Raw genomic sequence first — 22,762 nt, forward strand, 5'->3', positions numbered from 1 at the left:
CTACAAAGCCTCTTTTCCCTATGTACTTATTTAAAAGCAACAGAGAAGGACTACACAAATGATCTGAGGGATGTACGGTGTACATAAAAAAGGCTTCCAGAATTTTCTGGAATTTCCATTCATCAGAATGTAGAAAAAAACTGCAGAAATATAAAATAACAAAAACACAAAAAGAGACAAAACCCTGTTGAGTTACATCAACAAATAAATCAAAAACAAACACTTTTGAGATTTTATCTTTAGTCTCTCTTCCACTCTTTTAAATAGGTACCAGAAGCTGTTTTGGAAAAGTGCAGCACACACCTATTTTTGAGTGTGTGCAGCACACACCTATTTTTCCCAGAACTGTTGAATTCTTGTGTTGTGAGATAATTAGATTAGTTTTGTCCCAGATGAGAATGAAAGAATCTTAAAGTTTTTTTTATAGGCCAACCTGCACCCATTGAATTAGATTTGAAGGGTTTGAGCACCAAATATTAAATGTATTAAATATTTAGATTTTAATACTTCACTGAAAACAATGTAAACTTAGGCTCTACATGCTGAACTCATTCATGAATAGTTCTGTTTTTAAAAATGATCCCTGCCTAGAAGTCAGTGCAATCAGAAACAGCTCCTTTTAGAAAATATACCATAGAATATAAACCATTTTTGTTGACCTCCTCAGTTTAATTCCCCATTCTTTTCTTTTTTACTGGGAAGCCACTAGCATGCTCTGGCAATCTGTAGTTGAGAACCATAGGGCTAGACCCAACATCAACTCAGTTAAAACAAACTTCATTCTGTCATGCTCTACAAGTACCACTGAAACATAAATGTACACCAATAAACTCTACATAGGGATATAATGTCCTAAGAGATTTTCCAAAAACATGTTTTGGCCATCTACTCCTCCTCCATTTTGGAGAAGGCGCTTGCTCTTAACACCTCCATGCAATTCACAAGAATGAGAGCTCCAGTTAACTCTCGCCACTGCTTTGTCACTGGGTTTTTCATTTTATCCAAGGCTGATTGCAGGTCTTGTAAGACGTCCCTGTAACCATCTCCATAATGGGCAGCCCAAGTATAGAGAAAGTCATATGCAGGTTTCCACATCATCTGAAAATAAAGGGGGAAAAAAGGGATTTAGTGGCAGAAATTTGATTATTGAGAAAAATAAAATAACTAATAGTTGCTAAAATAGTTGAAAAGTCATAGAAAAGAGAATATAAGTGTTTAATCCCTAAGCATGCTGAAATGCTTTATAAAAAGAGGCATGTAGATATAAAAACTCCAATAATCTTATTTATATTATTTCCATGAAATTCTCAAATTCTCAGAGAGGTAAATAATAGATAAATTCTTCACTCAGATCATTATCACCAAGTCAAAATATATCCTTGTCTGAAACTATAAGTCAAAGAACAAGAGTGGAAGGAAAATACTTTTCATCTTTTGCAATGCATACACCTGCAACACTTTCCCTATTTGGCTGTGCTTTTGATGGTCACTGCCCCATTAATCAACGTCCTACCGTCCCTCTACTCAGCCTGGAGATTTTAAACACACTTTTTACCTTTCAGAAATGTTTCCTGACAACAGCAGCAGAAACTTAATCTGGCTACTGCCGTGAAAGACAATAAAAAATGCTTCTAGAAAGAAGTCAGCATCATCAGGAGGGCTAAAGAGATCACAATCTTTATTGGATACACGGGGCAGCATTGTGAAAAAGGATGAGGGAAAGGTTGAGGTACTTAATGCCTCCCTTGCCTCAGGCTAAAAATCCCGGACCACTTGCTCTCTGGGTATCCATTCTGCTGAGCTGGAAAACAAGGATGGGGAGCAGAATGAAGCCCCCTCAACTAATTTAGATTGGATATTAGGAAAAAATTTGTCACGGAAAGGTAGGTCAGGCATTGGAACAATCCGCTCAGGGACGTGGTTGAGCCACCATCCCTGGAAGTATTTAAGAGACACATAGGTACTTAGGGACATGGTTTAGTGGGGACTTGGTAGCATGGGTCCGTGGCTGATCTAGATAATCTGACTAGCTGATCTTAGAGATCTTTTGCAACCTTAATGATTCTATGATTCTAACATGATTGATCTGTAAAATCTATTTTTAAAAAGAGAAAGCACCCAAACACTCTAAAACAATCAAGTCAAAAAATTATATATATCTATCTATATATATTTTTTAATCAGGACATAAAATTTGAAATTCTTCCCACAAGAAACAAAGGAAATTAAAATATAGCTTACCAGTGCTTTTTTCGTTTTTCAAACTACAATTTATTTTATGCCAAACAAATGGAGCAGATCCTTAGCAGGTGTAATTTGTCATTGGTCTAATTATATTAATTAAGTTGTAGCGGCTTGATTCAGATACCAAGCTGGACTTTTATCTTTCAAATGCTGAGTAAATTTCCTCAGTTAATAAACAAAATAATTATTTTCCCAGCTACTGCTTTTCCAAATGTTACTTGGGCAATCAAAATTCTGGTTTCCCTCTCCTCATTGGCAATAAACTTTTTGTAAACAACAATTGAGTTAACAGTTGCAGGGATGATGCATAAATCCACAAAGAAACCCATGACTCTCCTAAAATGTTTTGTCATTCACTGTTTTAACAGGAACATACTTATGCATAGTAATAAATTTATATGGACTGATGACTGCACATTTATTTATTTATATATATATACAAAAGTGATCAGGAAGCTGAGATTTTTTTAGCATCTTTTCCTCTTTTATCAAAAAACCCCACAGTTTTTATGATTGTGAAGGATAATTCTGAAGGAAATTGATTATTTCCTCAATATTACTTTATTATTTACAAACACAAAGCTTTACTTCCTTGATTTAAGTTTTATTTATTTGATCCTTGGAGGAACTGAGTAGGAGGAGAATTTCTTTGCTCATAGTTCTGAACTTTTCTCCACATTTTTGGGCTAAGATCTTTCAGCTTATCCAAGACTGATTCTGTCATTTTTTCTGTAAACATTCCCCTCAAATTCTGCTCCTATACTCAAATGGAAAGAAAACATTAAACTTACAGCCACACAGTCTGATTAGTCTAGTTTCCACCTTGAGTGTAGGTAATAAAAAATTTCCTGTGCTTTGAGTGAATTTTCTCATTTTATGTCTACAGGAGAGAAAGGTATCATCATTTACCCAAATGACTGGTGCCTCCTAGCAAGTCTAGGAGGTCTAGCAAGTCTATCTTAAGTCATAACCACAAGGTTACAGAAAAAGAAAAGAAAAGTACATTGGTGGTAGGTGGGAAGAAGGAGATGAATTCTTTTGGGATTTTTTTAGAGAGGCTAAGTTGAAAATAATTTTTTAATGTACTACTGTAAATATTAGATGTTATAACATATATTAATGAACTAAAGCAGGTCACCACTGATTTTTTATGGTAGGACCAGAAAGTTTCTCTATTCCTATTTTTAGCTTGATCATCAAAGTAGCCAACAAGAGAAGCTGGTATTTCCCAGAAGAGAAGCTGGTATCTCCTGAAATTCTGTTACTGGATATGCTTTTTTTGGGTCTCTATCTTCCTTTTCGCACATTCCTGTTAGACCAGAATATTTAAAGATTGAGGTACAGTCTTCTTTCTTCTCGAGAATGTTGAAAGACAATGAATACGAAAAGATGTTGTGCTTTGACTTATGCTGAAGGTCAGTCTGACATTGTAATAGGACAATCGTCTGAAATATCCTTAAATACAAACTTTGGTTTCCTCTATTCTATCACAACTATTTTGTTGGGTTTTTTTTTAATCTAAGAGAAAAGAAAAGAAAGAAAGTAGTAAAAGGAGAATGTAGGGATCAAAAGCTTTACAAACTGGTCACCATTGATGCATAATTAAGTCAGCAATAATTTACACACTCATCACATTAAACTACTACTGCAAACACGGCAGTGGCTCTAAGGCAGATTCTTCTCCACATCCACATACTCTAATGCAATGGGTGAACTGAACTGCATTCAAAATTCCTGAATTGTATTAAGGCAGAATCTCAGGCAAATATTAAATATTTAATCACTGCAGCATCCTGGCCAAGTCTCAGCTGTGTGCATGAGTTTTCCATCTTTCCCCATCTCTCTGCTGAGTAAATAATGATATCTACATCCACTGCAAAGTGATTTGCTATTTACTGGTGAGAAACGCTTCATAATCTATCCACCAGTTGTAGGTACCTCAAGTTGCCTCTGTGATCATCTGCAAGAAGATTTCTCCCACCAAGAAAAATATGAAGTTTAAAAGCAGAAAGAAACATTTTTCAACCAATCAATCTTCCTGATGATGGAACAATCCTTGGGGGGGAATGAACTGGTTAATATTTTCATATAATCCTCAAAAGCTATTAAAAACTTATTAAACTTCCCCAACTTTTCTGGGTTTCAGGTTTTAAGGTCAACAACTGCTCTCAGTAGAAAAGTTTAGAGGTCAGAAGAAAGCACTGATATTTACTAGAAAGTATTGAAATTTAGGTTAGATTCAGAGGACATTGAGGGTATTGAGTGATCACATGAGACATCATGCTAGAAACCTTGTGCTTTGAACTCACACCCATGTGGACAAGCACAATTAAAAAGCTCACCCAAGACCAATTAATTCTCCATAGGCCCAATATAATCCTTGAGAAATGGCAGAGAAATACAGCAAAATTCTGATCTTTGATTGTTTGTTGAATGTTCTCTAAAAAAATATAGTGTATTCTATTATGGGCTTTTAATTATGATGAATTTGGGTGCACTATGTTTTGTCAGCAGATATTGTCACTGAAAGGCAGAGAATTTTCTGGGTGGTTTGCCATAAAAATAATGCAAAAAACTCTTGAAAGCAAATGGGTAGGATGTATGAGGTAGAAGATAGGCTTAATGGAAAATCAAAACCCATTTAAAGCAAAGTAAATGTTTATGTATAAATTTTCTTAATATATAAAAATAAATATTTATGATGCTGGAAAACCAGTTATAAGATTGTTTTGTTTCTACTGTCTATTAGCATAGGGGAAACATTCCAAAATAACATGGAGACCAGCAGAGTTGTATGTTGCTCATGTCAATAATTCCTTCTATAGAAAGCTGGGGGTTTGTTATCCAAACACAGAAAGCTTAATAACTAGAACAAAAGAGTAGGAAATAAGACAAACCACTGCCTAACAATAAAAAAGAAAAAAAACAAGAGAGTGGACATGGGATTTGAAAGGCTGATAATTTTATGAGAAAAAATTGGAGGAAGGTGCATCCAGACTTAAGTACCCAGAAGACAAAAAAAATACACAAAATAGCTCAAAGATAAAAACTGGATCTGAGAAGGAGGCAATGATTACAAACAATAATTATGAAGAAATTTTGTTGAAAAGTGCAGAAGCACGTGAGTAGACATGTAGAATTTTGATCTAATATTGATTGAGAATGGAGAGCAGAGCATTCAAAAGGAATAAGAGGTAGTAGTTCATGATTAAAGCAGAAATATCTTGATAGTTATCACCAAGCAGATGACAGATTTACAGGATTCAAACAGTGGAAAGAATATATTTGGCAGGGAATATGAAAATTCTGCTACAGGGAAATAAAAAAGGAAGAAAAAATTATCTTGAGTAGTTGTGAACCTGTGAATGGGAAATAGAAACTCCTTTGGCACTAAGAGGTGAGAGAGAGGGAATGTAGTCTGGATCACGTACATTACCTGCAATAATCAGGAGATGATGTTGTAGGCAGAGGGAGAGTCAAGCCTGAAGGTAAGCTGTCAAGTCAGAAAGATCATTCAGCAATGCTCATAAAAAAGGGATTTTCAGAGCAAAAACCAGTCTGGAACCTAGAAGCCATCGGCACACAACTCTGAGAAAGAATGGACCTACTGCATGCTCTAGTGTTAGAGAAGAGAAGGGCAGGAAGTAATCTGGTATGCCAGGAGCAGGGACTGACCCTCAGCTCAGCAGCGTGGACAAGGGTCCATCCACCTAAACTGCTCCTTAGATGTGTATGCACTAAAATACATCTGAGAGGATAAACTGACTTCTATACAAAGCTCAAACTTCTTTATAAGAAAAATTCTTTACAAAGGAAAAAAAAAATATCACGATCTACTTGACAAACTATAAACTTAAAGCATAGATTTGCCACGTTCATACATCAGAAGTAAAATTAGTGTCAGGGCTTCCAACCTCTTCTCATGCTACTTAAGATAGATGATGGCAACTGTTACACTGGCACAGAAAAGTATTAATGATAGAAGTCAGCTTCCCTTTTGTGGAAATACCAAAAGCAGTACAGAGTGTGATTAGAGGTGGCTCCTGCAAGGACAAGCTGGTCCTCTTCACTGTGTCTGAAATGACAGCAGAGATGCAAGTAGGGTTAACAAGTGGACAGGACAATAGAAAAGGATTGAATCTAGCCCTGAAGCTCAAGAGAGACTGAGACCGCCACTGGAAAGTTCAGAAGGAAAGAAACCTGCAAAACAAGGAAGAAGGAAGGTCCCTGGCTGTGTTTGTGCAGAGGAGGAAATGTGTGTGCACTGTTAGACCAGCCCCTTACCTCCAGAGCCACTGCTCCATTCCTGCCCTGGTGGGGCACTTCATAAGCCTCTATTTGCTGCTTTGTGAGCCGGGCGAGCTTCTCTGCAAGCTCCCGCCAGCTTTTGCCAAGCTTGACGGCTGAAGTCAAGACGATGGTGTCCTGGGTAAGACGTGCCACTAATCCCTGGCAATCTATTTTCAAAAGTGCCTGCAACAATGATTTTCATTAGTGATCCTTCACCAGTAATTGCAAACAGAACATTTTTATTTAATTTTATAGGGCTATTCTGCATTTCTAAGCAAACAGGAAGACTTTTTTTGTGTGCGTGTTCTTACAAATATGTGAGTTTTTTTCTACAAAATGGTGTTGCCAATACTTTCAGAGGAAAACTGCCCACAAATTTAAGAAAAATATCAAGCTGGCATTCAGCTGATTCAGCATTCCAGTTTCAAATGGGTCCTGCCAAGCTTACAGATCCTGAAAGAAAAACATACTTCTCCAACAAAAGTGTTTGGGGCCAAAAAAACAAATTAGCTTCTTAGAAGTATGACATGAAACTTGAAAATTAAGTTAGAGCACTATTATACTAAGGTGTGGTCCTTCATCTAGGGCTTTATATGGAAAATTACTAAGCACGTTGGCCCACACCTTTTGATTTACTCCTCCCACAGAACTAATAATTTTTTGACCATTAAGGAGAAATGCAAACATGAAAAGTTTCCCTCATCCTTGCCAAATGAGGATTTAATTAAAAAATTAAAATCGTTGAAGGAGTACAACCTTGAAATTTAGATATGTTGCATTCTCCTTTCTTTATTTGTTTGGATAAGAACTAATGGGAAAAATAAATGTTGGGGTTTTTTTCTTCTCAAATTAACACCAAAATATTCCACAGAAACTGTTGAACAGGGAAAGATCAAGAGCAAAATACAGAAATTTTCCTTGTATTTTAGATATCGATTTTTACTGAAATAGCAAGCATTTCTGCAGAAATCAGACATATGTGTGATTTAATTTCTAAGTATTTACCAATAAAATCCTCACAGCAAACACTAAAACTTTGGTAGACAAAGTAGTGAGAAGCTGACTACAGTCTACTGTACAAAATTCCCCTAAATTGGAGACAAAGTTGTTCAGTTTGTGTTTGCTCTAATAAGCAAGAACCCTATAAAAACACAAAAAATGGAGATTTCTTGAATGAAGTAACAGAAAATTCTATCAAAAAATTACATGGATGACATCTAGATTTATATCTAGCTCTACAAAGACAAGGACCTGCATTGGCACTTCCTAGAAAAAATATATAGATCTCACAAAACAGAACATTGAGCAACCTGCTCTAGTGAAAGTTGTCCTGCCCATGACAGGATGGTTGAAATCAAATGATCTTTAAGATCCCTTCCAACCCAAGCTGTTCTATGATACTATAAGATTAATCTAATTATGCCCCACTTTCTGCCTGTTTTGTAATGAACTCTGTTTCACTGTATTCAGTTAAAAGTTTGGACAACTTTCACCTTTAGGTCTCCCTCTCCTTTTTTTTTTTAAAGAGACATGACAGACTTTGCTGTACTTCATACTGGCTCCGTTTTATTCCACTAAATTTGAGGTGCTCTTAAGAATTGTAAGTGACCACGGCTACCAACATTTTCTGAATCCTGCTGAGATTTCCGTCAACACTTCAAAGGGAATAGACTAGTAATGAGAATTCAGTTGAGATTTATAGTCCAGGATAGTCAAAAGGCTTTAGATGAATAGCTATAATGTGAGTTTTTAAATATTTATTTTTGTAATACTTTATTTTCATATCAGAAATTAATTATCTTCTGCCCCTAATAGGTTGATCAACTTTTCTGTTAGAGTCAAACAGAGTATTAAGTTACCATTAATTTCATATTAATTTGCACACAGATCAGTAAGTAAATTAGAATTATTAATAGTGCAACTTACTACCTGGAATTAATTAGAATAAAGTTCTGATTCACATTTGGCAGTATTTAGTCACATAGAAGTAGTCCAATGGCTTACAAATGAAGTCCATGAAAATACATACTGAAGTATATGCAATATCCTTCTTAGGCCGCTACAACATTGACTATGAAGTTGTAAGGAGTGGATAGAAAATATTGCCCTCAACATTTGGATCAAAATGTCCCTTTTAAGCATATGAAGCTAAGCTAGACATGCAACTTAGCATAGACAAATATCTATGTATATATATATATACAGATGTTGACATACAGATATCTACACAGATATATAGATATAGATGGATAGATAGATGATAGATACATAGATGGTAGATAGATAGATAGATAGATAGATAGATAGATAGATAGATAGATAGATAGATAGATAGATATCATCAATATCTAGATAGTCTATCTATATTTATGTATGTAGAGTGAAATTCCTACAGTATAATAATGTTACTTAATACTTCACGGCAGGAATGTGAATTTCTCAAGAAAGCAATTTATCAAGACAAAGGACAAAACCATTTCAATCATGGATATTTAAAAATCAAAAAAGTCATCTTAGTCCACCTACTAAATGAACACAGTTCCTGGAGCATTGACAGAAGACTCTTCAGAATTAATTTATCAAAGCAATATTTTTCATGAGAGTTTGGAAATATTTTCCACCTATTGGTGCCTACAACTTCTAGTAATATATTCAGGTTTGTAAAGATCCTGCAAGGATACAGAATCATGTTTTCTTGTTTCTACATTACTACTGAGTAGCTTCTTGGCAATACATTCCCAATAAGCCAGTTAGTTCATGCAATACTTACAACGATGAGTTCATAAAGAAATAGTCTTTTTTTTTTGTTAGCGTGGCAGTCTTGCTTCATCTTCTTCACAACATGTGCAACTCTTTCTGATTCTTTATCAACATGTGCCTCATTGAAGTCATCCAAAGACATATGTGAGTATCCCAACACCTCAGCTAAAGCTCTCCAGTCATAAACACTCTCTGAGACTGTAGACAGAACTACCGAGTAGATATAAGTCAATTTCTTGAATGGCAATGCAATTTGTTCAACAAGATTCTTGGTTGTTAGCTCACTATCAGCAGTGTCCATAGCTTGTTCTTTGGAAATCACTTTTACGTTTTTGCAATGTACAAGACCAATCTTTCTTCTGAGAACTCCCACATACCACTCTTTCATTTTAGTTTGTCCAATGGCTTTAACTTTGTCTTCACCAAGCAGTGCTATTGTGTCTCCTTTAAAATATTCCAGCAAATAGTCAACCTTATTTTGACGTAACACAGTTTTCAAAGCCACTCCGTAAGTATTGACACTCAAAGTTTTGTCTTGAAACTTTGGATATTTTATTGTTGGGATCAAAAGCCATGGTGCAGACTTGATTTCTTTGCGGTTTAGTAGGCGCTTTGGCCTATTAATGATTCCACTTAATTTTGGAGCTGGATCAGGAGTCGTAACATGAAACTCTGTTACTTGGCTACTTTTCAAGATTTTAATCTGAACAAGGAAAACAAAGAAATGCATCTCCCTGCATCCAAGCATGGAAAACAGGAATTGTTGGCGGACCATTTCCCCAGTTTTCAACTCCTCCTTTTTAATATTTCTGCTTTGATCTTCCATTTTTATTTGGAAGTCTGGATCACAGGATACCAAAGAAATGTTTAGATCCTGCGGTTTTTCAAGCAGAAATGTATGTTTCCCCCACAGCTGAAACACCACAGGAGGCATACTTTTCCCCCCTTTTTTTATATCACAAATCGTGAGTTTTCCCGGAATGTAGTTATGACCAAAGACTGTAAAAACTGCAGTAAAAGATGGATGAATATATTTGGGACCATAAATTCCAACTGAGACTGTTCTATGGACGTAGTCCCACACATTAGTTGCTGGAGGCTGGATTTTGCTTGCTTGTACAGCAATCACTGCATACATCACATGACTTAGGTCCGTTAGCTTCACTTGTATGGTATCTTGGTAAATATAGCAATTTTCTAGCTTCTTAAAAGGCCCTTCTTTGTTGAGACTAAAAAAACACACAATATCACTCATAACTTGGCTGAGTGGATCATTCTTCACTTTAGCTGCAACTTTCACTTCTAGGAAAATGGCTTCGCTTGTGTTGAGATTGCTCAGTGTAAGTTCTATCAGAGGACTTACTGTGCTGGACAGCTCATTGTTGCATGACAATGGAGGGTTCAGGATAGCCTTTAAACCGACTTCTTGGAATTCTCCTGGTAATACATGACCCACAGGGACATGAATGTTGATATCTGAGTCGGGCAGCTGTACTGAACCCCCTTCGTGATCCAGTTTACAAACGACATGAATGTCTGTAGCTTGTGTCTGAGCCCATCCTGGGCTGTGGCTCATGGCTTCTAAATCCAGGCAGGAGCGGGTGAGCTGTCGGTGGCTCAGCCAGGCCATCTTGTAGGCTTCACGGTCATTCTGAAGCCATGTCATATCAGAAGCTGTAATGTTTTGAGGCGCTGTCTTGTGAGGATTAAATCTTAGGTTATCAACTATATCCAGGAAGTCAGAGACACTCTTGGATCGTCCAGATCTTCTTGCTGAAGCCTTCCTTAGGAGACAATCAATATCTAGCTCATCACCTGAGGAATCCAAAGAGTCCCTATTGCTAGAAATTTTAGAGAACAAATAAGGTTTTTCCTTTATGATAGAAAGATGTTTATTATTTTCATTTCTATTGGAAGCAGCTATGTCATGTACAAAAGGGTTGGATCCTGAAAGTTCATTCCAGAAAGGATTAGTCTTGGAAACAGCTTGGGCATGTTTGAATACACCAGGCCAGTCAATATCCAAATCCAGTTTACTTTCATTGACATCTGTTTAAAAGAAAAAAAAGAAGTATTTACTAAAGAACAGAGACTTGAGACATTCTATTCATGTCCAACTGATAGTCTGTTAAACTAAGAGGTGACTAAATTTTCCTCCTCAAATACACATAGATAATTTCTGTATTTCTCCTTCAGGTTTTTAAACAGTATCAATGTTGAATTAATTAAGAAACTTTCTTAATAGAAAGAGTGCTAATAAATTAGTGCTGAATAACAAACCAGTGTTGAAGGATGTAAAGAATCTTCTTTGAGGTGTTGATCATTATCAACTCATATGATTATTAATTGGCATTGAGTATGATAAAGTTCCATAAGGTTCAAACCATTATAATCCAATTACCTTTGGCCTCTTACAAAATGCTGTGGTTTTCTTACCTTTGTGTCTCTCTTTGATTAAGCAACTACAGTTTCATTTTCAAACACCTCATCATACAGATAAATGCATCATTCCAGATTCCTTCTCATGTTAGTGCATGTGCATTTAATTGATAACAATACTCATACAATTTATCTCCACGTGTGTGGAATTTATTATACTAGCTTTCCATTAGAAAACAATCATTGATATAATTTATGAGACCTTGTACAACTTGAAGTTTGGAGAGAAATGTTTGTGTGACTACTAATTCTCTGAGATTGTACTTAAATAGACAAATATGGGCGTATAAGTGATACTTACATATGTTTTCTAATAAAAATACTTGTTATTAGCAGTAACATCTATTTTTTCTGGAGAAGAGACATTCTTCCATTTTATATTAACAATTGTTCAGAGAATCTGGTTTACTACAGTTGACTACAACTCACCCTTCTTGCAATGGGATATCTGCAACTTTTTATGCTAAGGGTCTCTATTACTTCATTTTGCTTTTTTTTTCTATATATGGAGGCTATACCATCCCTTCTTTATACATTCTTGCAGAGTTTAAATTTTAGAGGGAAATGTCATTATTTCTATCTTTTTCACCATATCTATCTATATCTATATCTATATCTATATCTATATCTATATCTATATCTATATCTATATCTATATCTATATCTATATCTATATCTATATCTATATCTATCTATATCATCTATATCTATATCTATATCTATATCTATATCTATCTATATCTATATCTATCTTACATTATTACACTTTCCACAGTACTTTCCATTTCCAAGGTTACTCTATATTGCTCAAATGCAAGCATGATAGTGCATAAAACCACAAAAAGAAAAAAAAAATTAAATCCTAGTACTTCTCTTTTTGTTTCCTTTTCCAAATTGCAATAAAAAGCCAAAACCATGAAGTTTTTCCACAATTGCAGAAAATGTCCAGTTTGGAAGAACCAAGGTGGAATTTACCTGTTTGCCAGCTGCCTATCTACAAAGCTCTAACATTGTCTTGACAAGAGCCTTTCAGATGAGCTGCCAGGGGGATGGAGCCCAGGGGCAATCTTCCTTTCCTCGAGGTCCTTGTCTTGACTGGGGTCACCAGAGGGGGACATGCTGTTCAAGCACACACTGAAAAAATCTTTTGTCTCTGCCCATAGGCCAAGATTTTTTTTTGTGCTGGTGCTATTACAGTCAGATCAGTATTGCATATTAAAAATATAGATTAATTAATCCCAAAATAAACATAAGAGTTTTGTTCGGGTTTTTTTCCCCATCCTAAAGGCATGTTTCTACAGGAAAAATATGAGCAGAAAACTGTCAGAGCCTGAGTCACTGGCATAGACATTTTCTCATGCCAAGGCAATAGCACAATTACTGGAGTGCAGCATGTCAGCAAAGAAAAAATTCCTGCTCCACAACTTACACAATTGTCAGGCTTGCTGCTATATCTGCTACTGGACAAGAAGCTAAGAGAATGCCTACCTTGTAGAGGGCAAAGTTTTCTCAGCTTTGGGGTTAAAATAGCAAGAGGATTAAATCAACTTTGCCAAGACTCCAGTTTATAAATTGAGGTAACTTCAAAATTACCCTGCCTTCATGTTCTTAAAACCCTAAATTAATCTAGTTTGGCTAAGAACTTCCTCTCCTCTTCCCTACCTTGACCTCCAGTAAACTTACTCTAAGTAGCATTTGTTAATGCAACATTAAAGATTCCAACTCTTCCTCCCAACCTGCCAGACCCAGAGTTTTGAAGAAATAAAGACTTTACTTAGAGAGCCATAGTACAGAAAATAAGAGTCATACTGTAGCTGTCTGAAGGTGCCTGGTCATCCACATCAATCAAAGTCCCCTCTGACCGACTTCGTGGAATCTCTCCACTGCTTAGGGAATCTGTTCCACTACTGGAAGAATTTTCCTCCTAGAAGACAGTTAAGCATATAAAACATCAGGAAGTATGCAACTTGAAAAAGGAGAAACTGTAGAAGAATAATTGAGCTTTGTTCCTGTATTGTGACATGAAAAAAAAAGTGAAGGTATAGATTACAAGTAAAGTTATGAACTCTGCCCAAGAGCAGAGTTCACACTCTTGAGTCTTACAATCATATGTGTATCAAACCCAGCAGATGCTACAGCTGCAGTACAATATGATACCCCCAGCCCATAGAGAAGTTCAATAACTCACAAAATTAAGTGTTTTGCAATTGGAACTGAGACAATTATACAATAACTTCCACTCTTGTCTTGAATAAAATATTTTAAAAAATAAATATAGACATCCTACATCCTGTTTTCAGGTAAGTTTGAGTAGAATTATTAAAGGGGAAGATCTATATCTGTTACTTTCCATGCCAATTAATAGAAAGTATTTTCATCCCTTTCTTCTTTATTATTCTTCTTATATTCCTTGCTGAAAAAGATCAGGTCAGATTTCCTTTTAGTCAGCCCAAGAATGACTTAAAGTATCCTCCCTTAGAGACCACACCAGCACAGCAACAGCCTAAGAGAGGATATTCAGGTCTCTCTTCTTCCTTGTTCTGTCTACAAGAAGCTCTGTTTCATTTTGGGGCAGGCCCTTTGAGGCAGAACACAGAAGGATACGCCTCTCAAGGTACATTGCTTAATGCTGAAGAAAGCAGGAATTGTTGTGTCTCCTACATAAAGAGGAGTTACAGAAGTTCCAAGTGAGCATTTAGTATTCTACATGCAGAAATCCCTGTATCCCAGAAACAGAAGCTAGAGGAAATATGAGATCTTTTGTGCACAAAAACTCTTCAAGTTAATGCTAAAAACCAAGACATCCCTTTCCCAGAATCCTCTCACACATCCCATATGGAGTAAGATATGAATGGTGATGACCAACAGATACATTAAGATATCTGGAGAAAAAATGAGGCAAACAAAGAAACAAGGAAGGGGGAGGAAGAAAGAAGGAAAAAATCCAGAAGGTTTTTTGGGTCCATACATGGGATGCAATAGTCAGCTTTGTTTGGGAGTCTGAAATATTGCAGCTTGTTACTCCTGCAGCAAACACTGCAGTCTAGGTAGATCTCTTTTTATCATGTTTAAAATGAAGAAAAAAAGGATTGAGCCTGGTTTTGCTGCAGCTGTAAGAAAAAGGAATTTTCAGTTCCATTCTAGTAGGTGAATTATGGGAAAAGGAAGCATACTTTATATCCAAGCATTACTGCATGGAAAGCTGAAGCCAGTTTGTTTTTGTTTTTTTTTTTATTGCACAATGCCATGGTTTAAGATATCTCTTTTTTTCCCCGCAAATGTAAATTGGTACTTTTTGGTCTTACCACAAGAGGTGCCTTCAGCTAATGGCAGTGTGTTCAGGTGCTGTTTTGTACACAAGCAGGGTGCAAGGCTGAGGTCAGGCAAAGCTCAATAGTCACCCAGCACCTCCGAGGGCTGTATGGAACTTCAGGTTCCTTTGTTACCAGAAATCTCTTCTATTTGACCTTTGGAATCCTGATTTTAGCTAGTAGGTAAAGCTGGCCTCCAATGCCAATACATTCTGGCTCCTGCTACTACTACCCCACCAGAACAAAACTGGAAACTAAAATGCCTCCTTAATCCCAACACCATTAATTCCAAGATCTGGCATTCCACATCTGTATAAAGATATCAGTTTCTTCTGTCTCTGATAAGTGACTATATTTGATAACACATACAGACTCTGTCAAAAGAAATAAATTTTGCCTTGCTGCTGCATCTCAAAATGCTGAAAACCTGAACACATTGTATAAGCACTCAAGAGTTTTCTCTCTGGCCTCCACATACACACTGTGGAGGTTTAATCATGCCAGCATAAGGTATCCATAGTCTAAAATCTCAATAAATGCACAAAAAGTAATTCTTTGTTTTACAATACCAGTGTACTTGTTGCCAGCACTCATCTCTGATTAATTTATCAGTAATTACTGATACTGAATAATTTACTGATAATTCACAAGTGAATTTAAGAACAGTTCTTTAAATAGTTAAAACACCTATAATTATTTCAGTATTTCATATCTCAGCATAAAGTGAGAGGCAGTAAAGAAGGATGAAGAAGGGCACAAGAGTGCAAATGTACACAGGCTAAAACAGGAAACCCATGGAAAAGGGAGAAGAAAAGAGGAAGAGAGAAAGAAAAACAATCTCCTTACACAGGGGGATTGTATTGAAGGAAACACGACAAAAACACTGAATGTGGAAGTTTTTTAAACAATAAGGACTTCTGCAAATAGAATAAACCATTTCCTAAAAGTTCCCTCTGAGAATTCTTCAAAACGTTCATCAGCAGCCTGGCATAGAGATAGAAAAGGCAGATTCTGTAAAGGAAAACCACTTCCAAAAATAATCCTCCACCCCCATGAAAGCATTTCTTGGAATGACAGGATGATGAGGGATCCCTTGTGATTGAGGCACATCTTCAGGCCAGCCAAGCAGAGGATGAGAGAAGGGAGGAGATGTATAAACATTCCTGGGCAAAAGATGACCACATTTGGCCAGCATGTCAAGGGATGTGGGAAATGCTGGGGACAAGCTGTACACCCATCCCTGGGGACTGGGCAATGTGCATCCTGCACAGGGTTGCATGAGCTGACTCCAGGGTTGGGTTCCACCTCTTCTCTGCTCCAGCCTGAGTGCTGGGAATGGCTAAAGCCCCTGTTTCTTTCTACGAGACTAAGAAAATAAGCCAAATGCTTACCCTTTTCCATGGATACAGTCTGTGATAAAACAGCATCAAAATTAAACTTTTGATAGCACAAACTTACTAACTAGGGACTTACCTGGACAAATTCTGAAGAACAATCATTCACAAGAGAAGTGAGATTGATGCATGTGGGATATACAGCCATACTGATCAACATTAAAAGGGAAAGTTACAAAAAGCTTTTTTGCTGCAAAAAGAGGGAAATATGTATAGGAAAAAACAGAGACTAAGTTTTTAATTTACTGTAGCAACTGAATAAGAAAGATGTAAACTGACAAGTGCTTAATGGTGCAAGGAATTATTTAACTGATGGCATATCAAGTCACAGTAGGAAGTCAGGAGAGACTGAAAAAGTGAAGAAGAGGTTGGAAAGAGATTAGCTGTAGAGGTGACCAGTGAGTGAACCTGAGTGCCACTGAGAGATGTGTCACTTTTTGTATGTGGGCAAGCAACAGTCAGCATTCTGCTGGAGGTTGCTTGATCCATAAGAGCATGCAACTCAGGACCCAGAGCTCTACTGGCAGCACTGTTACAGAGGAAGAAAAATGTACTAAATGCCCTAGAGGAAGAAGAAAGTCTTGGGTAGAAAGTTCAGTTTCACATAAGTAGGAGACAGATTTGCTGCAGATGGCATTTTTGCTGCATAAAATGCCTCCAGAAATTTCTTCCAGGTCTTTCAAAATTCAAGTGCACCTTGGTTTGTTTGGGTTTTTTTGTCCAGTCTCACTACCAAAAAAAATACATCCCACTGTGTCTAAAACTGGTAATGAAGAAAATAAGAGAAGCCCAAAGGCAAACACTATCCCACTTCCTTTGCTTTCAAAAGTAAGAGAGAACACATTCCATTGTGTTTTTTAAGTATCAACATCCCAGAGCAAAATACCAGCAATTTATATTCCATTCTACCTTAATCTTTCTTCAAAAGCAGGTTTTGTTAAGAACAGAGCTCTCCTGTGGCCATGTCTCCCCGTGGACTTCTACATGTTCCCCACACAGACAGTGCTACCTTTATTCAAAAAGATTCATGGCCTTTGTGTCCCGAGGATGAAGTTTATGCATTAGCAGTAACAGAGCAAGAAACAGACACAGGTGATGGTGATGTGTCTCATTCGTCAAGCTCATTTTTGGGTTACATGGGGGAAAATTACTCCCTACTTATATAGGTTGGGTTGTTAGACTTATCAGTTTCTTTCTGAAGAAAGAGAAATGTAAATGCATCATGATGTTAAATAAAATGCTTCTAACCAAATCTAACCAAATACTCAGTATACTGAATTATTTAAATTTTATTATATAGAGAAAAGAAAAGGAATTCTAAAGAGACAGCAATACACAGAAGAGGGATTGTTTCAGAGGGACTGCACATCCAACAACCTTAAACCACTGCCTATTCTCAGCTGACTAACATATTTGGGAGTAAACATTAGCCACAGTAATAAGCCATATTTTAACTGTCCCTTGGCTCTTGAAGAAGCTTTATGCAGCTCAGAGTTCGATGAGAGGCTCTTGGCCCCAAGTTACTAAACTTTGATTACAGAGCTGTAGTGTGGCACTGTAGGCAGTGGCAGTACAGCATAGCAAATGGAATATTCACCTGCACTGAAGAAGCCTCTGACTTATTTTTGTCTGGTGCATGTGAGGCAGTCAAGGAAATGCATCTGTATCTCACTTCTAAGAGAGACAAAATTCACTTTTAATGTTCAGTATTGAAAGTACTCAACCCCTAACGTGCTAATACTCAGCTGCAACGTTAATGATCTAAGATGACCCAATACCTTGGCATTTTGACTGTAATTATAGAAAGGGATTTTCAATAGATATATCTAGTAGCTTACTTTGTTGTTAAATAGTTGCCAGGTTTTGTACCTATTTTTTCAATGTTCTGATAATGTATCACCCTGTGAGAACAGCAGAACCTTTCACACTGAACCCAGGGCTTAGACTTTCTGCAGACCCAACATTTGTGTGCATGGCTGTTTGGAACTGACACAATCACTGCTCGTAATGCTTCACCCGAGCTGGAGCTAAAAGATAGAGCTGGTACTCTCAGCACAAAAAAATGGGAGTTGAAGTGGGCCATCCTCTCAGTAGATTTCCACTATCTTGCACGTGGGTTTTTATAGCCACTACTCAAGTCTGCACAATCCAGAACTGACTGCTTTTCAGCTTGTTTGGGGAACTCTATGCAAACAAAAATAGCTATACCATAGACACTCCCTCCACAAGGCAAGTATCCTTTGTATCTTCCCTTCCACACATCTATACACTTCTAAAACTGCTTGTTACAAGCATAAGTGGTGGAGTGTTTATTTTCAATTATAAACTTCACATTTGGGAATATTGCTTTCCAAAAGCCTCAGGAATGTGTAGTTAAGTTTTGATGTTGCCTTTTAGATTTTAGCTACCCTTCTGAAATACTCCACTGTTTCACTTAGGTCTCAGAAAAAAAGAAACTTACTGCCTTCTACTTACTTTACTAAGCAGAAGTTTTACTTAAGAACAAGAAGTGGAAAGTAAAAATCTCACTAACAAATTAATTAAAGGATCCAACTTTGCACTATGAAATTGCAATATTTCTTATTTTTTTTGAACAGAGAAAACATTGCAAGTTTATTAGCCTAATTCTTCCATGGCTGTCCTTACACCTGTAAACACACTGGATTCTCACTTAGTGTGTATACTTGTACATGTTTTGGAAGCACAGTTAGTTTCTTCACTTTTGGAGGTTCTGTGAAACAACTTTTGGTTCAGAGAGATTACAATCCTACATGTATTGTAATATTGTACTACTGACTGAAGCCAACAGCTGTTCCTTCAAAGTGAATATTGAAAGTACTCTGCAAGGAACACTTTTAATTTAGAAGTTTCATTACAAAATAAAATTTCCGTTTCTAGGTGCCACAAGTGTTTCAGTGTTACCACAATTAATGCATTAAACATTCCAGAGCAAGGCAAAGCCTGTATCTATCACATTCTGCCTGTGAATGAGAGCCCTGCTGCTTTTTCTCAAGTACTTTTAATGTTTGCTAGGATGACACAAAAACCTCAGCTATCAACATTTTTAATCAACCTAGAGAAGTGGGAGCTACCAGGGTTCTCAAAGTCTCTCTTAGCTATTTATATTCCTGTGAACTGTAGCTGTGATCACAGGTTTTCAAGTACATGATACCTCCAAAGTACTCTATATTTCATTACCCTGATTTCTTCTTCTCTCTCCACGAAGTTGTACTTTTTCTCACATCCAGGCTGCTTGCAGGAATGACACTGGGTCTTTAACTGAGCAGCTTGCCTGTCAGTGGCAAGTGGAGATAAAGGCTGAGACATCTGCCCACAAGCGTGGCTCAGAGAGCACTCCCAACCCTGCACAGTATTTATGATGTCCTTCCCTGGGAAAGGCTCGTGTCTGACTCTGTTAATGGCACAAGTCAGCTTTGAGCAGGATAGATGTGAGCCGAGGCCTTTGAGGGCAGGGAGCAGTGGTGGGGGACAGAAGTAGGGGTAGCACAAACTGAAATCCTTTGTATGCCTCAGAGTCACTGGGGCCAAAAAGGGGGGGGAAAGCTTCCCAAAGACTTGATTCTGGCAATACTCTTCCAGCTTTTCCAGTTATATATAGAGAATAGCACATCGACTATCCAGCCAGAAAGCAAGCAAAGGATCCACTTTCCAGACAATCAAACCTTGATCAAGTACTGAAGTAGTTCTTCAGTTCTGCCATAGAAATTGGCAATCAGGCACTTCTGAGTTACATGTTTCATAGAAATAATTACTTTTAAATTTAAGGGCTGAGCACAGGCAGGGAAGAAATCCCTCTTGACTTTCAACGTTTAAACGTCTCATCTGGCCCAGTGATGTGATTAAAAAAATCCTGCAAGAACTGTACTCTCTTCACAGCATCAGGGTAAAGCAGAATAAATGAAGGAAACCACCCACAGAGAAAGATCAGTGTTTTAGTTGCTCAGCGCTCCTAAAGCTCTTGAAATCATTATTGTAATTAATATTAGCAACAGACTTTGAGCACCCAAATCATCTGGATATGTTGCAAATATGTAGGAGGGTTTTTTCTGCTATTTCAGTCTAGGAATGATATGACAAAGTGACATGGCTGACACTATGTCAGGATCCAGTCTTGAACATCCAACTGTGGAGTTAAATTGCCTGTCAGTGTGCTGCCTGGATAACGACACTTTATTTGGGACAGGTGTAGATGAAAGATTCATGAGCAAAATATGCAACGAGAGCCTTGCAGGAAATTGAACCTGATATCCAGGCATATAAAAGGTGCCTTTAGGCTTCTGGTGCCCTTGTTTCAACAAATTGAGGTGAATGCCCAGAGAAAGATACAGGAGGACACTACAATGTGCTGTTCCTTTGATGAGATGAGGTACTAGAAAAGCTTCTTTCCATGAACACGACAGAATTCTACCTCAACACAAAGGAAAAACATATCAGAAAGTCTGTACTGTCAGGTGGACCTTTTTACACAGAACCACTTTGCTTTGATGTTGGTGAACTTGGAGTGGGGACAAAAAACCCCTAACACACATACCAACCAAAAAATGAATTAACACAGTAACATGCATGAAGAATTTGCTTTGCAAGGTTTATGCTATCTCAGGCAAGCTTTCAAAATGCATAAAAAAGGTAAAACCCCAGTTGTGTAGGGCAAGAATGTCACGGTGAAGAAGGGGGAAACATGTCAATCACTTGTTCCATTTCTCTTGGGAAATATAAAGGAAGATAAATACTGAGATGGCAAAAATAATGGAAAATATGTGGCACATGATCAGCTCAACATGGAAAAAAAGTAATAAAACAGGCAACTACCTGTTTGGGAAAAATCATTATATTAAATATAGTAGAACAAAGTAAATCCATTTGGCAAGGATTCCTCTGGTTATAATTAGAGGTTAGTTCAGAGAGTTAATAACTGCAAGCATAATCATTCTTCAATGCATCCACAAATTACATTTTGCTCTCCTTGACTGACCACATAACAGACACAGGGAATGTGTACCAGCACCAATAGTATGTTTGATGGATTGCAATAATATTCACAAGGAAAGACTGTTACCTATTTTTTTGTGTATTGATCTATTTTGACTGAAGGACTTGTTTAATAATCCTTGATATTTCAGGAACATGGCAAAAAGAGCATCAGAGAGAGAGTCTTAATCACAGACACAACTTCCAAGATATACTGCAGAAAGTAAACTTTTCCTTTGTTGCTTTTTATGGCAATTACAGTTCCCAAAGTTTGGTTGGATCTTTTCTCCAGAAGTGAGACATCATTGCATTTAAAACATTTGTGCCTGTGTTGTTAATAATAGTCTGAGCTGTCCGTTAAGTTACACCTGCCAATATTTAAAGTTATTTTTGACAATGTAATTTTGAAGGGAAGAAGGGAGGGGAGTTCATAAAAATGCATTTTGTTCTCTAAAAGCCAAAAACAGCACCTCTCATTATACTGCAGACTCTCCCTTTACATAACAATCACGCATGCTCTTGACAAGAAAAGGCCCAAGTATCTCTATCAAATAGGATACGTGTTTAAATGGATAGTTTCTGTACTAATGAAGGACATTTGAGCCTCTGAACTGTACTCTCATCTACTATTCCTTAAGAGCGCTGTTAACTGAATACTTTCACTGAAATAATATGACTGCCAGATGGACTCTAAAATAGTAAACGTCCAGCAACAAAAATGAAGTCAGAGAAAGATAAACTGCCATGCAATATCAAGTCCCATTTAATGATCCATCTCTAATTACAGAAGATTGCACATTTCAGAGGAAAAAGGAAGAAATCCAAACTATGAAAATGAGGAACTGCTACTTCCAGTATTGCTGGTAGTTTTAGAACCAAAATGACAATTATTCTATTTGAAAACAAACAAACAAACTAACTAACTAACTAACTAACAAGCAAAACAGCAAAAAATAATTAAATGCAGTGTTCATTTTCATTGCGGTCTTCTTCTAAAGGAGCAGTCAAGTTCAGGAAGATTTGAAGCAACAAGCTTCCAATAAATTGTATGCCTTTATGTGTCTAATTTTAGTTTTTAAATCCAGGTGCTTTACAGGCTCATTTATTAAACTATCTATTCCTACATGTTTAGAGGAGGGCATCTATACTTCTGGTCATTAATGTTTGGTACAATAAGCAGAATAATATGTTCAATCTCATCCACTTTTACGCAGCAGCTATGGTCACTCTTCAACAAATTTTTCTTTACAGAAGGGAAAGGAAGAAATGTAAGAGATAAGTGTTCCAGGTCTCTTCTTCCTCCCATCCCTATATTCTTTAACCACCTTCATTCTC

At 37.0% G+C, this 22,762-nt stretch overlaps 1 protein-coding gene across 1 annotated transcript; it reads right to left on the minus strand.

Annotated features, from left to right (window-relative positions):
• Positions 1-444: 444 nt before the first annotated feature.
• Positions 445-19,765, minus strand: MACC1 (MET transcriptional regulator MACC1). Its single transcript, XM_088160252.1, has 5 exons — positions 19,637-19,765; positions 13,543-13,657; positions 9,305-11,343; positions 6,529-6,717; positions 445-1,098 (listed from the first exon to the last, which is right to left on the minus strand). The coding sequence occupies exons 1-5, from the start codon at positions 19,763-19,765 to the stop codon at positions 886-888; spliced, it is 2,685 nt and encodes an 894-aa protein (XP_088016378.1). The 3' UTR covers positions 445-885.
• Positions 19,766-22,762: the final 2,997 nt, after the last annotated feature.

Source organism: Sturnus vulgaris, chromosome 1 (genome assembly GCF_052056855.1).
Source record: "Sturnus vulgaris isolate bStuVul1 chromosome 1, bStuVul1.hap1, whole genome shotgun sequence".
NCBI classification, from domain to species: domain Eukaryota; kingdom Metazoa; phylum Chordata; class Aves; order Passeriformes; family Sturnidae; genus Sturnus; species Sturnus vulgaris.

Coding starts and splice junctions, on each gene's coding strand:
- MACC1 (XM_088160252.1), bottom strand. CDS start 19,765: ATGTCTCAGCCTTTATCTCCACTTGCCACTGACAGGCAAGCTGCTCAG. Junction 13,658..19,636: donor AGAGAGAAGAAGAAATCAGG/GTAATGAAATAT, acceptor ACTGTCTTCTAG/GAGGAAAATTCTTCCAGTAG. Junction 1,099..6,528: donor ATGGAGCAGTGGCTCTGGAG/GTAAGGGGCTGG, acceptor CTTTATTTTCAG/ATGATGTGGAAACCTGCATA.